General features: G+C 40.0%; 2 protein-coding genes across 2 annotated transcripts; both read right to left on the minus strand.

Annotated features, from left to right (window-relative positions):
- Window positions 1-15279: 15279 nt before the first annotated feature.
- LOC128604649 (histone H3) lies at window positions 15280-15900 on the minus strand. The gene has a single exon (XM_053619775.1). The coding sequence runs from the start codon at window positions 15705-15707 to the stop codon at window positions 15297-15299; it is 411 nt and encodes a 136-aa protein (XP_053475750.1). The 5' UTR covers window positions 15708-15900; the 3' UTR covers window positions 15280-15296.
- A 432-nt stretch (window positions 15901-16332) lies between these two features.
- LOC128604650 (histone H2A) lies at window positions 16333-16801 on the minus strand. Its single transcript, XM_053619776.1, has one exon. The coding sequence runs from the start codon at window positions 16749-16751 to the stop codon at window positions 16365-16367; it is 387 nt and encodes a 128-aa protein (XP_053475751.1). The 5' UTR covers window positions 16752-16801; the 3' UTR covers window positions 16333-16364.

Raw genomic sequence — 16801 nt, forward strand, 5'->3', positions numbered from 1 at the left:
CCACACTCGTTGAAACACTTTGCCCAAACTTAACCAGCAGACCCGAGAGTGGTAGAGGAGTCCTGGTGATCCGCATCAGTTTCCTCCAGGAACGTAAGAAACTGACGATGCTGAAGTCCCCTTGCTCGTATAAAGTTAACAAGTTTTACGACTGGATTCACAACATGATTAAGCTGCAATATAGACTTACACAGAGATTCCTGATGAATGATGCAGTGAAGGAAAATAGCATCCTGCTCAGGGTTTTCCTCCTTCACTTTGTCCTGGATTCTTTTCAACAGCCCAATGTTTTTTCCAGTTAAATTTGGCGATCCATCCGTGGTGACATTGGCAAGTTTACGCCAAGCTATCTTCATTCTCTCGAGGACAGCAGACACCTGGTTATACAAGTCCTCTCCCCGCGTTTTTCCTTTCAGGGACTCCATGGTCAAAAACTCCTCCGTTATCTCAAAACTGTCGTTAATCCCTCGGATAAAATTAGGAGCTGAGCAGTGTCTTTTATGTCGTTACTTTCATCCAGTGTTAGTGAATATAACTTAAAGGAATCCGCCTTTTTGTTTAATTCGCTGGCGATATCTTCGTCAATTAGTTCCACACGGCGAGTCACAGTCCTGTGTGATGAACTGATTTTTTCAAAATTGCCTTTGCTCTCCGGACACAGGAGAACTGCTGTCTCTACCATGCATTCTTTCAAAAACTCGCCTTCGGAGAAAGGCTTGCTAGCCTTTGCTAATTTGAATGCCAGCAAAACACTTGCCTTGGTACTTGACTCTTGAATCGCAGTTTGTCTGTGAAAATTTTTTTGCTGAGTCTGTAAATTAGCCGTCAACCTCTGAGCCGTAGCCGCCCGTTCTTGCGTTGACTGCTTGCTAGCGTAGTTGGCATGCTTCGTGGCAAAGTGACGGCTGATGTTGTATTCTTTGAAAACCGCAACAGTTTCTTGGCATATCAGGCATACAACCGTTGATCGGACTTCAGTGAAAAAATATCTTGTTGTCCACTCCTTATTAAACACTCGGCACTCACTGTCCACTTTTCTTTTCTTTGGTCCACTCATTTTTACAGAAGGGCTCAAAGGGCAAAGCGAAAAAGTGAAGTAGAGAGTAATACACCACACTGAGGTTTAATAATATCATTTGGACAAGTTCCGATTAAAGCCGGATTAAAAAGCCCAACGGGCCGTATATGGCCATCAGGCCGTAGTTTGCCCATGCCTGGTCTAAACATACATGCATCGACAGCTCCGTGTCAATAACACGATTTCCTACCACAAAAACATGAGCGACTGCAAGCAAATAATCAACCTACTTATACTGCAAGCAAATATGACTCATTTGATCTACAGCTACTGTGCAGCTAGAAAATTTAACGTTTACAGTTTTCTGTATTTCTCCATACATTTGACCTGAAACCTGATCAGATCTTCATCTAAGTCCTTAAACTAGGTAAAAGAGAACCCGGTTAACAGCAGATGCAAAAAAACCCAGTAGTTTTTACAGTTATTTATTAAGCAAAAATGATCCAGCGTTAAATATCTTTGTAGGAAAAGGTATGTGAAGTCTAGGAGTACGAGTTCATTTAAATTGGGCTGATTGAAGTCAGGTGTTTCAATCAAGGGAATGGCAATTAAGCCCGCCCATGTTTCAAGAACATTAACTTGGGTCTTCACCATCAAACTCTGGTCTTCACCACACAGGTTTATGGAAGTGTGCCCTGCCTCGATCAAAGGACATTCCTGAGGACCTCAGAAAAAGAGAGTTGTCAATGCTCACCGGCTTGGAAAGGATTACAGAGCCACTTCTAAAGAGTTTGGCTTCCACCAATCCACTGTGAGGTAAATGACATACAGATGGAGGAAATTCAGCACCACTGTTACTCTCCCAAGGAGTGGGCGTCCAGCAAAAAAGATCACTCCAAGGGTGTGGTGAATAATATCACAGTAAGTCATAAAGTCATAAGTCATAAAGAACCCCAGGGTAACATCTGAGAACCTACAGGCCACTACTTTCCATAAAAGAACACTGCTGCCTGTCTGAAGTTTGCTCAAATCCATGTGGATATGCCAGGAGCCTATTGGAAGAATGCTCTGTGGACAGATGAGTCCAGAATAGAACTTCTTGCTTTAATTGAAAATCATTGTTTGATGCAAACTGAAAATAGCATCCCAACATAAGAACTTCATCCCAACCGCGAAGCATGGGGGTGGCAGCATTATGGTTTGGGGCTGCTTTGGGTCCGAACCAGCTTGCCATTATTGATGGACCTATGAATCCTAGATTGTACCAGGAGAATGTCAGGGTATCTGTCTGTGAACTCAAGCTTAACTGTAAGTGGGCCTTGCAGCAGAGACAACGACCTTAAGCACACAAGTACGTCTACAGAGAAATGGTTAAAGCAGAAGAAATTGAACATTTTGGAATGGCCAAGTCAGACCTTAACCCAATAGAAATGTTGTGGAAGGACCTAAAAAGAGCAGTTCATGCAAAGAAGCCTGCCAGCATCACTGAGTTGAAACAGGAGGAGTGAGCCAAAATTCCTCAAACCCATTGTGCAGGATTGATTGAGTCATCGGAAATGTTTGCTTCAAGTTATTGCTGCTCGAAGGTCTCACACCGGTTACTGAAATCAAAAGTTTACATACTTTTTTCAGCAAAGGTGTTTAATGTTGGGTAATTGTGCTCAGTGAATAAATGTGAAAACTATAATGCATTTGTTTAATTGGGTTCTCTTTATCTAGTTTTAGGGCTTGGATGGAAGTTCTGTTCACATTTCAGGTCAAATGAATTTAATTTTATACTTGTTTGTATTCTTTTTTGATTTTGGCTATCAAATCTTTATATTTTTATCTTTAATATATTTTCTGGATTGTTCTGGTAAAGTCTTTAAATTGCTGCTCCTGAAATCAAAACTGGTGGTTCGAGATGTTTTTGTATCTGTTATGGCCTCCAATACCATAGTTTAAAAAAATAATTTAAAAAATCACTTCTGGGGAAAAATGATACAATTTTAATGCTTCAACATGCACTAGACTTGTGTTCGTCCAATTAAATGCTCTCTAGAATGTGTAGGAATGTGTGGGTCTTGAGGCGGGTCTTGCTCAACAGTAGCAGCTCATTAGCATCAATGTTCTTCAGAGCTGGGTGTATCCCAAACACTGTTAGCTGTTGTGTAACACTTCAACATGCCACCACTCTTATTTCCTGTTTCAAAAAGAAATACGTCGTCATACAGAATCAAATCACAGCTCTCAAAGTTGTTTTGTGGGGACTGTAAAGTAAAAAAATGAGTGCATTTTTCATCTTCCTTTAAAGGTACAATAGTTTTATTTATTTATTTATTTTTCACCTGTACAAAAAACCTGGGAGATATGTAAAACATGATAAAAATAATGGATTAAGTTGTGGCCTTAGCAAAAGTGCATCAAGTCACTTAGAAAACCTGTTTAAAAAAACGGACTTCTGGTCTGGAAAGCTTGTTTGTGTTTGGATGTGCCTCCTGTCAATCATTTTAGAGACACTCTATGGGCAACCATAGATCCTGGGCTGGAGCTTTGTGAACATGAGCGGGAAACATTCAAATGTCAAAGTTACTGTTCCATCAGCTCTGCATGACGTGACATCAATTAAATGTGCTAGAGCTCTGCTTCTCTGCACTTCTCCTTACAGTTTAGTCATTATGATGTAGTTCAACGCTACAAAAGGTTTGAGCAAACAGTAATGCCCTTCCTCAAACTGGGTTGCCTTGCAGAATGTTGTCAAGTTGCCTGGTAACTTGTAGATTAAATATCCATGCAGTTAAAAGGACGTTAAACGGTTTTGTCCCTGTGAGCCTTTACTCTTTCAATTTTGACTCCAGCATGAGCCGGTCTAGTGTTTCTGACAACAGCTGAGTACCAGTAACAAGTAACAATAGTCTTCACAACACTGACACTGCAAATCTGCAGTTTGACCAAGCATGTGGCCTGAACGGCTGCGAGTTCAAATCCTGTTTGTTTCCCGAAGATCCATAATCACTAATATCCCTCCAGCTATGTGCTAAATGTTCATCACTTGTCAGTTACTTTGAAACAAAAAGGTTCTGCTGAATATATGGTTTGTACAGTATGTAAGATGTACCTTTTTATAAGTCTTGGAGTTATTAACCCACAAAAGAAGGAACCGATTCTCAAGAGCTGAAACGAGTCGTTAGTAATTCCAGACTTACTTCCTGTACTAGCCTACGTAGGTTTGTAATAAAAATCCCTGGATCTGGTCTTCATCGGCTGCTCGGGAACAGACTGAGCTGAAACTCGTTATGGTAGTGGGCGTTTCCTTTTCGACACGCTGACAGCGGTAGACCAATCACAACAGACTGGGATACCTGACCAGTCTCTGAAACTCCTCTGACACTCTCTGAAAGGAAGAGTTTAGAGTGAATCTTTTAGAATGGATCATTTAACGAGTCGTTTTTGACACTGGGTGGAAAAAAGGTAATGTTGCAATTTAAATTATGAGCACATTAAACCCTAACCCTAGTTTTTTGTTGTTGTTTTTTTTTTACCTTGGATGCATATAAATCTATTGTACGAGAGCTTTAAAACAAAATTAGGCACGTTTCAAAGCCATGATGGGTTCGCTTTAATTTTCTATAAGATCAACTCATACAGTAATGATGACTTGAAGGGAATTGCAGGTTTATATTCATAGGCTCATAAAAAGTATGATGTATTATTTGATTGATTAATTGATTAATCGGATGATTATTTTTTTCTGATTAATCTGATTTTTTTTTAAAAAACTAAACTTTTTTTTCAATTAGATTTTGTTTATTATAATAAAATAAACCCCCAATACCCTCAGGGTATTTGTGCGTGGACAAACTGTAGACAAGTGACCAATGTTTGAAAGGTTTAAATGTAAAAATTAAAGATTATATTAGTAAAACTGTATGTGCCTTTTGCATTTTTTTTAAAAGTCCACGCACATAATCTTTAATTTTTACATTTAAACCTTTCAAACATTGGTCATTTGTCTACAGTTTGTCCAGTTTTAAGCAGCAAAACTTTAAATAATACCCAAAATATAAATAATCAAAAACAAAGGTAAAAATTTAGTTTTAGTGCATGGGGGATTTCTCCTCCGAACAAATTCACTCATGGAGAGCTGTTTCTTTCTGAAATAATTAAATTAAAAAAACAGTAATTGAGTATGCAATAAGCAATTTATATGTAAATTAATATTTTCATTGTTTATAATGATAATTGCTGATGACAACCATGATTAATATAAGAAATCTAAATAATATATAATTAATACAATTTTTGTTAAATTTCTTTTACACAGACATGCTGTACTTCAGATGTGACAATATAAACCAAAAATATCTCAAATATATAATTCATTCTGTTAATGTATATAACATAGTAGAGCCGCAGTAGACGGCATTTGAAACACAGATCAAAGTTAACTGTAGCAGACACACAGAGAAACGCAGCAAGCTAACAGGCTTGTTTAAAAGGACAGGAACAATTATACACTAACGCATAAGCATTCGATGAAAACCACTACAGTGACTAAAAAATCTTTTACTGCTGCTGTTATCACCTGCCTTTAGATTTACTGCTTGACTTTGTTCACACCGTGTTTAATTTAACCTGTTTCTGTGGTAGCGCGATTTTAATCCATCAATATGCTGCACAACCTGATGCTCGAGACAAAATACATCTAGTGTGACTGTCCCGAAGTTAGTAAACAAAGCTTTTTACACAGTAGCATGGAATTCAACTAGACTATACCATTTCACATCTTCATATAACGTGGATATACTCAGGTTTTTGCTTACCGTGCTGATGTTCCACCTTCGTCCGTGACACCAACGTGTTTTCGTTTCATGTGCTCGTGCATCACTGTGGTACTCCCGTGTCACACAAACTCCACTTTGAAGAACATGCACGTTACCATCTTCTTTGCTGCATTTAATGTAAAATGCTCCCATGCCTTAGATGACTTGGGGGACACACTTTTTTTTACCGCCGGGTTATCTCTTTTGCACCTGTGTTTTCATGAAAGCGACGTCATACGTAAACGCCACCCGTGACGTCAGCAGACCAACTAATCGATAATGGCATTCATTGCCGACGATTTTCATAATTATTATCGATTAGTTGTTGCAGCCATAAATTATTGTAATCGTAATCACTCAGTACATCGTCTATTTGAACGTATAGCATGACAAATAATTAACCTTGAAGCGTTCGTCCATCCATCCATCTTCTATACTGCTTATCCTCTTCAGGGTCACGGGGAACCTGGAGCCTATCCCAGGGAGCATCGGGCACAAGGCGGGGTACACCCTGGACAGGGTGCCAGTCCATCGCAGGGCACAATCACACACACACTCACACACTCATTCATACACTACGGATGCTTTAGACACGCAATCAGCCTACCATGCATGTCTTTGGACTGGGGGAGGAAACCGGAGTACCCGGAGGAAACCCCCACAGCACGGGGAGAACACACACACAGGGCCACGGTGGGAATCATACCCCTGACCCTGGAGGTGTGAGGTGAACGTGCTAACCACTAAGCCACCGTGCAATCAAAAAAAATTTTTGAAGCGTTCGAAAAATTTTAAATAAAAACACCCAAAACTGTATACAGTACCATAATGAAGACGAACTGTATGTCGATACGTGAAATTCTGGAGGGACGTCGGACGGCGTGGCGCGGGGAATGTAATGACGTGTGCTGTTAATCGAACTATGTTCTATAGCAGGGGTGCACAATACGTCGATCGCGATCTACCGGTCGATCACAAAGGTAGTGTGGGTAGATCGCATGACGTTAAAAAAAATAGACGTCAGCCCATCATCCGTCCTCGCTATAAAATGTGTCACTTGATTGACATACAGGGCAGCCAGTCATCGCCGCACATGCACATACAACGGCGCTAAGTGCTGCAAAACTCTAGCAAGCTTGCGAGTTGCCCAGTTAGCCTCCAATTTATTTCTTTTGAACTTGAGTAAGGGTTTAAAAATGAGTAAAGAAGCTGAACCAAGTAAGAAGCCTAAAACTTACCATTTCCATATGGAGTGGGAGGAGGCCTTTTTTTCACTATGTCATTTTGGAAGTGCGTTTGCCTCATCTGCCAGTCTACCATCGCTATACCTAAGAAAGGGAATGTGGAGCGCCATTTTCGGACCCTTCATAAAAACTACCATACCGACTCTCCTCCAAAAAGCGAGCTGAGAAGGAGAAAGGTGAAAGAACTAAAATCCCAGTGGTCCGGACAGCAGTCATTTTTCTCACAGCTAACTACAAAAGCGAAGGCAGCCACCGAAGCGTCATCCCGGGTGAGTCACCTCATCGTTAAGAACAAGAAGTCCTTCCGAGATGGAGAGATGGTGAAAGAGGCGTTTGTTGGAGCAGCTGACTCGCTGTTCCGAGACTTTAAAAACAAATCAGAAATACTGTTTTCGATCAAAGCTCTCCAGCTATCAAGAACCACAATTACGCGGCGCAGTGAAGTCATGGCCGATCTCTTCAAAGACGGCTATTCCGCAAACATCTGGAGAAGGCTGACTGCGACCACTCTGACTTGTTATTACACACTGACGTGAGGTGGCTTAGTCGAGGTAAATTCCTGCAACGATTTCGAGAGCTCTGTCCGGAGATAAAGGAGTTTTTCCGTGTAGCTAACATGCAGAGTACAACCAACTAAATGACGATCAGTGGCTGCTAGATTTGGCATTTTTAACCGATCTGACCAACATGTTGAATGACCTTAATCTAGAGCTGCAAGGAAAAGAAAATACCGTGATCAATATGATCAGCTCAATTAATGCATTCAAACGAAAAATGCAACATCTCTCCTCAAAGCTGCAGGGCCATAATTTGGCCAACTTCCAGAACCTCGTGTCAGAGCTGGAGACGCAAGGGAAGTCATGTGTGCAGCTTGACAGTGCACGCTACATAGAGCAGATTGACATTTGTCTGTCAGAGTTTCACAAACGCTTTCAAGACTTTGCTTTAATCGAGCCAATCGCTACATTCATGTGCGATCCATTTCGGGAAGATGCTGAAGTTGTTTCACTTGCATCAAAAATTGCAACAGTGTTTCACCTGAACTCTTCTGGAGTGGAGGATGAGATTTTGACACCACAAGCCGACATTGAGCTGAAGTCCAGAGCTCATGGACAGTTCTGGAACTTACTCACAGAGGAAAAGTACCCCAACATGAAGAAATGTGCCACCTCCTTGACTGCATTATTCGGCTCCACTTATTTATGTGAGTCAGCGTTTTCACACGTGAAGATCATTAAGTCCGAATACCGTTCCACCATGACTGATGATCATTTGGAAGTTTGCTTGAGGCTGGCTATCAGCAACTACTGTCTGGACCATGCATCCCTGACTGATTCCATTCAGTGCAAGTCATCAGAGTAAGGTAGGCTAATGACAAAAATGTACACAGATGTATTGTGCAATATGGGTTCATGCAGTTATTCAAGGTACACCAGCATACATTGTACACATAAAGAATTGTCAATGTATTTATAAATAAATATATGTCTTGCATTTTTATAGTAAGTAGATCAAATTGACTTAGTCATTAGATAAGTAGCTCGCCTGCTGAAAAAGTGTGTGCACCCCTGTTCTAGTGTGTGGATTTTAGAAAGGTAATATCATCTCAAATGGAACACTAGCGGTTTTTACTAACCGGAAAGTATAAGCCGCTTCTTAGTCGACGGCGCATGATGTCATACGGACATAATGCGACGCCGCTAGCTTTAGCCTAATACCCAGAGTCACCGACACTGACTTTCTTCAGCTTACTGTTTATCAACGTTACCTTTTATTCCCAACATGACCTCAGTCTCCATCAGACAGAGCCGAAATCGTCACGAGACTGAGGAAGAAAGTCCTCTAAGGCAGGGGGGCATTTTATATTAAACACCGCGGAGATCAAACAGTGCTGCACGAGCACAAACTTATGTTTATATCCAGAATACTCCACTGTGTGTAAGGGGCAGGGGAAACTGGTGCGAGCTGCTTAAAAGGTTTAGTTTAAATTAAGTTTATTGTCATTATATGTTGTATCAGCGCGCTTACAGTGTAACTTCTGTCATTTATTATAATGGAAGTGACGTCTTAGTAACGAGGCCGCGTTGCTCCATACAGTAAGATCTGTAATGTTTAATTAAAACATTATGAATAAAAGTAAACACAAGTAAAATAAAGTCTAAAGACACCGAGGAACAGAAACCACAAGGTGCAGTGAAAGTGAGTTTTTATTATTCATTTAGGACTGTGGTTTAATTCAGTGCTTTTTGTGCATCCATAAAAAATAAATCATAAATACTTAAATTATTTGTTTATTATGTTTTATTTATTTTATAAAATTTTTAAATGTATGTATGTGTAATTATTTATATATATATATATATATATATATATATATATATATATATATATATATATATATATATATATATATAATTATTTATTTACTTTAGTTTATATTATATATGTTATTTATTTTATTAAATATTTAAATTTATTATATATTTTATTTATTTATTTATTGTAGTTTATATTATGTATGTTTTATTTATAATACATATTTATAATGAAATTCTTTTCAGTCTTATATAATTGGACTAACAGTTTAGTTTTAGTCTGAAGTTTATATTTGTAACACTCAATTTGTGGATATTATTTTAAATTAACTACAAAAGGGGTACTGAAAGTTTGGCTCCGCATCCGATTAATCCGAAAAAATAATCGGCCAACTAAACGATTATGAAAAATAATCGTTAGTTGCAGCCCTACTTTATATGTTTATACAATTCAGATACTAGCCATACAAAGATGACCTTGCTCTGGGGGCCAATGTTTATCTGTTAGTAAGTCCTGTCATAGAAATAAACTCATCACTGGGACCGTTCCCAACAACACTGCGGGTCCGGTGGTAGACCCTTAAGCTGGAAAGATTATTGTGTGGAAGACCTAATGATCAATTACGCCAATCACATCGTTGCAGCAGAAAGAGTGCATGACGCACACACTTTCACCCAAATTTGGTATTTAGCTGATCGTGGTGACGGGACTAAGTGCCTAAGGCGACGTGATTTTTTTTAGATCCCACATGAGCCCATGAAGTTCTCTAGTAGACTATTGCCGCAGATTGGACGACAATTAGTAGTTAAAAGCCCGTATGCCAGGATATTGGCCGCCTCTGTAAACCGTTCTGTATCGCCTTTCGTCAGAAGAATCATTACCAACAGTGCTACCCACACAACGTCACACGTCCCCTTGTCACGCAGACACATAATGATTATTCTATCATTGAACACATGCGGTCTGTGATATGCAACCCTCCACATTCTAGTGAGACGGGGTTTGATTGGCTGAACTCAGACAGACAGTTAATATCCATGAGCCCATCCCCCGAGTACTATCAATAGGTGCAATGATTCATCTCGTCTTTCTCATTTTGCTTTGTATTGTTTCTCTCATTCGGAGCAGTCTCTCACGCTCGTTGAAATCACTAATGACTAGGGATGCACCGAATGTTTGACAACCGAAATCATTCGGCCGAAAATAGCAAAAAAAAAAAACATTTTTGGTGTTCGGCCAAATAAGTGAAAATACCGAATAAATTTGACCAAATAATGACATGTTTGATGACGCGACCAAATAGCCTAGCAACCAGAGTGAGACGCGCGAATGTCACGACCTCGATAAGGGGGCGCGTACATGCACGAACTACGTGCTCTTCGGATGTTTACTTTTTTGTTTCTTTTCCATAGTATTCTGTCACGTCGCGAGACAGAAGAGAGTAGAGTACGGAAGCAGGTAAAGACGTATTTATTTAAGGGCAGGCAGACAAATCCAAATCGTATTCCAAAAAACGTAGTCAAGACAGGCAAAGGGAATCAAAGTCACGGTCACAGAAAACAGGGTCACAACAAGAAACATGAACTAGTACTATGGACTGGGAGTGGAAAAACCAGCGGGGACTAAATGAACTAATTTATAGTTTAAACTAACTAAATCTATCAAGGAACATAACATTAACAACATATCCAACTATCCTATATCTACTGTAATACTCGGCGAGGTGTACAGGGACGCGAGCGGTATATATCCCCAATATCATCAACCCTAGAGATCCGAATAGAACTTTTTTGTTGTAGGCTACAGAGTGTTCCATTCTTTCAGCAGTCAGTTATAGGACTAACATAGGCTATTTTTATTTTACTCATTTATTTATTTAAAGTTATATTGTGCCTTGTTGGTAGCCTGTGCCTGCTGGAATGAAAAAAATGTTCAGTGTTAAATAAATATTTTGAAATTGTAGTTCTTGTAATTGATTTTTTTTCTTTGAAAAGCAAGACAAAATAGTAAAAAGCACATTTTGACTATTTAATTTATGCAATGGTGAAAAAAATTGCAAAATAAATGGAAAAAACGTGTTCGGTTTGGCCTTCGGCCAAGTTTTTCATCATATTCGGTTTTGGCTTTGGCCAAGAATTTTCATTTCGGTGCATCCCTACTAATGACCAAACACTGATGTTGACAAAGACTGATTACGATCCCTATGATGACCAACCTGACTTGTGTCTTAAACCTGACTGGGAATCAGATTCTGCCAGTGACACTAACTATGACGACCCATTGACCTCCACTTCACACCTATTGTAAATTTTCCTTTGACCAGGATGATTCTCATTTCACCCTGAAATGAGCTTGCTTGACGACAGGATACTTTATATCAGCAAAAACAGCCTTAGCGCCTTCATTATGTCTGTTTCATGATGAATTCAGTTGAACCGTGAAAGGATTCTGAAGTTCTGATGTATTTACAGCATTGTAATTTCTCTGTTAATTTTAGTTAACATATTTTATAATGATAAAAGGGGGAATGTGAGGGAAATTATTCATTTCTGCTTTGAAATAGTTTTGTTCTTGTTCTGTTTCATTCTCATGTGAGGATAATGACTCAGAAGGCCATGTGATGTCACTGAGATCAGTACAGAATGTTTCTGCTTACAGAGACACAAACATGTTCTTCTGTTCTAGGCTCGTCTAAACATCTTCTAAGATCCTGAAACAAAGCCTGTTTGAACTGCCTCAAACTGCTTCTTATCGGTACACAGAATGATGTCATGCTCTGCGTTTCATATATATAGTAGTGGTTTAGTACAAGCTTCAGAGCACTCTCATTATTCTGTCCTGCTTTATTCTATCCTGTATTAACCATCTTTCTGTAATAAACCTTTTTACCTTCAGAGGACGAGTCTGCTTTATTTCTCTTTTTAATTGCTACAGTACAGCTCTCATCCCACCGTGGCACGCTCTTTCTTCGTTTACTTCCTATCTTTTTTGGCATTGTTTCTTCATCTGGTCGTATAATGGCCGTGGTCACTTTTCCGTTCGTTTCTTCGACATCTGTTATATCCTTATTCGCTAATCCCACACGTTTCATTTCGCTCTACGTTTGGAACATCTGCTTGTCGGCTTTCTCTAACTTCCACCTTGGCGTTCTCGCTACCTACTGTCTAATGGTCTGAACCCTCCCGTGTGTTGATTCCTGCAATTTCAGTTGACGTTATTGTCAGATCGATAGCGCTTTCTGCATTATGTGAACTACAATACCATGTGTCCTTCCTGTCATTAACACATACCAAATTTTTATCGTGTATAAATTCCTCGATCACTGATTCATTTATATCTGTATTCTTACTCCCCTGTATTGTGCTGTGTGTGTGTGTGTGTTAAAATCCCCACACCGTACTAATTTCCCTCACGTCAACCCACATACTGCATTTGGTGTATCGGTGCTCTGTCTATTACGGGGATTGTAAAAGTTGAATATCGTTATACTGTCTTTTCCTGTCCGTATTTTGACTACCACAGATTCGTGTTCTTTCCCTTCATTGATTAGATTATATCTCACATCATTTCTTACAAAAGTTGCTACCCCTCCACCTTTACCCTTTTCCCAATCATTTCTGATTGTACACAGCAAATTTTAAAGTGTTATTTTTACACTCACAGTGTTAAAATTAACACTTATCAAGAGTTTATATAAGTCCACACTAAATAGACTTCAATTTACACTTTCAGTATTGTTTTTTTTTTCCTACAGTCTCATAGTGTTGAACAAGCACTGTAAGTGTTCACTGTTAGCACAATTGGTGTAGTTTTTTTACTCCTCACAGGCTCCATTTACACTAAGAAAGTGTTGAATCTACAGTAAATGTGTCAATAGCTCAACCTAATGGAGTTATTTTCAACACTAGTGTAATTAAATGTGCTCTACACCCTGTCTGCCTAAAAATGCAGACCTTTAAAATGTGTGTACTCGTCAATAAAAGAACAGCTAACACATCAGTTGCTGTATAAGGTTGAACTTTTATTTTCAACACAGTATCTTAGATGTAACAAACCAGCATGAATTGAGGTGCAATATATTCACCTCATAGTGAATATCTTCATCTGACCCATTTGGAGCCTGTAGATCAAAAGGCATGTAGAACTTCAAACTCCGGGCTTTTACAAGTTCACCCAAGTCACATACTGTCGGCTACAGCCACGCTGCGCACATAATAACTTAAACTTTAACGAAGGATAGAAACTGTGCGTGACTCTCGTGGCTTTGCATGCAGACTTTGACAACAGATACACTAACATTTAACCTAGTTCAAAAGCTTCGCACGCAATTCCTTTACTCTGGGAGACTCACTGGTAAGACCAACATCAATGTTGTAGATCGTAGTCTGCAGGAAGGTAAAGATGTTGACAAGGGCTTCCTCATATGACAGGTTGAACACATAGTGGACTTTGAAGAGTTCATCTATAGCACTCAAGGAGCTGGTTCCTGTGCAAGGGATGAGGTGCTTATCCACTACCACGTAGAATTTGTCAATCCTGCCCTTGATCCTTCCTAATGCCAGTAGAGACGGCTGGAGGCCCTCCCTGGCACTGAGATGGCCTTCAATACTGGTGGATGACTAGAAAAAAAAAACCCAGCAACGATAAAAACTAGATTAAAAATACAAAATACACCAATTACGATGTGATATGACGAAATCCCTGAAGTGTGGTCCTTGACACATTCAGACACTGTGATGAAAAATGTGCTATAATCATAACTAGGAAACACAACAAACCTTCTTAATTCAATATGTGCAAAATAAAGCCAGTTCGTATCATTCTTTATGTATTACTGCAACAGGACAACTTCATCAAAGGAATATTTCAACCAAAAAAGAAAGTTCTTATGTGACTTTCTTTCTTCATCCGAACACAAAGAATTTTCAAAGGAAATTCGAGTTCTGTAAGTCAGTAGAATGCACGTGAATGGGTGCCATCTTTTTGAGAGTCCAAAATGTACATTTAGACAGTGTCACAGTAATAAAAGAACAGTTATTCAAAGAGCTCACAAGCTGTACACTCACTACTTTACACTGTAGCAAAGTGTCATTTCTTCAGTGTCGTCACATGAAAAGATATAATCAAATATTTCCAAAAATGCGAGGGGTGTACTCACTTTTGTGAGATACTATATATATATATATATATATATATATATATATATATATATATATATATATATATATATATAATGTGTGTGTATGAGAGAGAGAGAAATATAGAAGTATGTTTCTACTAAAACCGTCTTCTAACTCGTTTTAAACAAACACATTAAATAATATTTAATACAGTGCACATATATATATATATAGACACAGATAGAGAGAGAGAGAGAGAGAGAGAGAATATCCACAAATAGGGAAGAAGATTTCAAATATAAGGTCATGTCTACAATTATTAAATTACAAAAACAATTATCATGGACGGGACAAAAGGGATGATGGATGAAATGTATGTATGATGTAATAGCTCTTGCCCAGAAATCCGCTTCTAGAAAGTTGCCGTTCCCGAGTTTGGACACACGGGGGCAGTCAAGCTCCATCCAGCACAACGCCGCCCGAAACAGAAGGTAGGTTTGGGCTATTTTACAGACACAGTTCATTACTGTGCATTGTATTGTTCGGACATAACCACAATTAACGGCTCATCTATAAAAACAAACATTATGTAATACTCATAGGACTATATTTATCATGAAAATGCAAAATAAATAACCAACCTTTTTCTAATGTCGATAGTATTATTATTATTGTTCCTTCTCCCTCTGTACCACGTTCTAATACTTAAACTGCCCAAGAAAGAAAATTTGCTGTTTTCTGAGACGATGAAGTGGCTCTTAAAAGAGCCTTTGTGGGTGTTAGACGGAGTTGTGGTTTAAGCGCGTTCTCCGCGAATACGGCGGGCCAGCTGAATATCCTTGGGCATGATAGTCACTCTCTTGGCGTGGATAGCGCACAAGTTGGTGTCCTCGAACAGACCGACCAGATATGCCTCGCTCGCCTCCTGCAGGGCCATGACGGCCGAGCTCTGGAAACGCAAGTCGGTCTTGAAGTCCTGAGCGATTTCTCTCACCAGGCGCTGGAAGGGCAGCTTGCGGATGAGCAGCTCAGTAGACTTCTGATAACGGCGGATCTCCCTCAGAGCCACGGTGCCAGGCCTGTAACGGTGAGGCTTCTTCACGCCGCCGGTAGCCGGCGCGCTCTTGCGGGCAGCCTTAGTGGCGAGCTGCTTCCTTGGCGCCTTGCCACCGGTGGACTTACGGGCGGTCTGCTTGGTTCTTGCCATAGCGTCGAGCTCTGCACTTCAAAGATTATAAACGGCGCGCTCGAACGCGGCCTTTTTAAGCCATAACGCCGCCCTGCGCTGATTGGGCGTCTCGAACGCGCTCGTCTGCTATTCGATAGAACGTTTTACGTCACCTGTTGACTATTGGGCCGTCTTCTCTGCCCCCGTTCGAAACACAAGACGCCCTCCAGAATTCTATTCTATTGGCGCTCTCTCTAACACAAATGCTTTGTTCATTAGGAACACACAACGCCGTCACAAACCATTTTCACTCCTCAGACTTCATTTAACCAGCACGCTAACTGCTATTGTTCTTATAGTCATTACTTAAATATGGTATCAAATCATGACTAGAAAATTATCAAGTCCTTTTTTATTTATAAATATGCTGTCTTAGAAGTGCACTTTCACCCCTTAGATTTCGTTTAAGCAACAGGCTAACTACCACTATTATTATTTTTATTATTATTATTACTATTACTTAACGTTAATCACATAATTATTAGCAAAATATAACGCTTGTGTTTTCATTTCAAACGTGCTGACTTTCTAGTGCACACTTTCAGTAGAAAAACGGGTGTAAAATTGCACTTTTGAAGCAGAGATGGTGGCTCTTAAAAGAGCCTTTGGGTACTGACAGAGCAGCAGTGGACGAGTTTACTTGGTCTTGACGGCCTTCTCGGTCTTTTTAGGCAGAAGCACAGCCTGAATGTTCGGTAGCACACCACCCTGAGCGATGGTCACTCCGCCGAGCAGTTTGTTCAGCTCCTCGTCGTTACGCACGGCGAGCTGCAAGTGGCGGGGAATGATGCGGGTCTTCTTATTGTCACGAGCGGCGTTACCGGCCAACTCCAGTATCTCAGCGGTCAGATACTCCAACACTGCGGCCAGGTAGACCGGAGCGCCGGCACCGACGCGCTCGGCATAGTTGCCTTTACGCAGAAGCCTGTGCACACGTCCCACGGGGAACTGAAGTCCAGCCCTGGATGAACGAGTCTTGGCCTTAGCTCTAGCCTTTCCACCGGTTTTTCCTCTGCCACTCATCTTGATGCTCAGATCTGTTCTAACAACAACTCCGAAATGAACGTTACACC

Source organism: Ictalurus furcatus, unplaced genomic scaffold, assembly GCF_023375685.1.
Source record: "Ictalurus furcatus strain D&B unplaced genomic scaffold, Billie_1.0 scf1, whole genome shotgun sequence".
Taxonomy (NCBI): domain Eukaryota; kingdom Metazoa; phylum Chordata; class Actinopteri; order Siluriformes; family Ictaluridae; genus Ictalurus; species Ictalurus furcatus.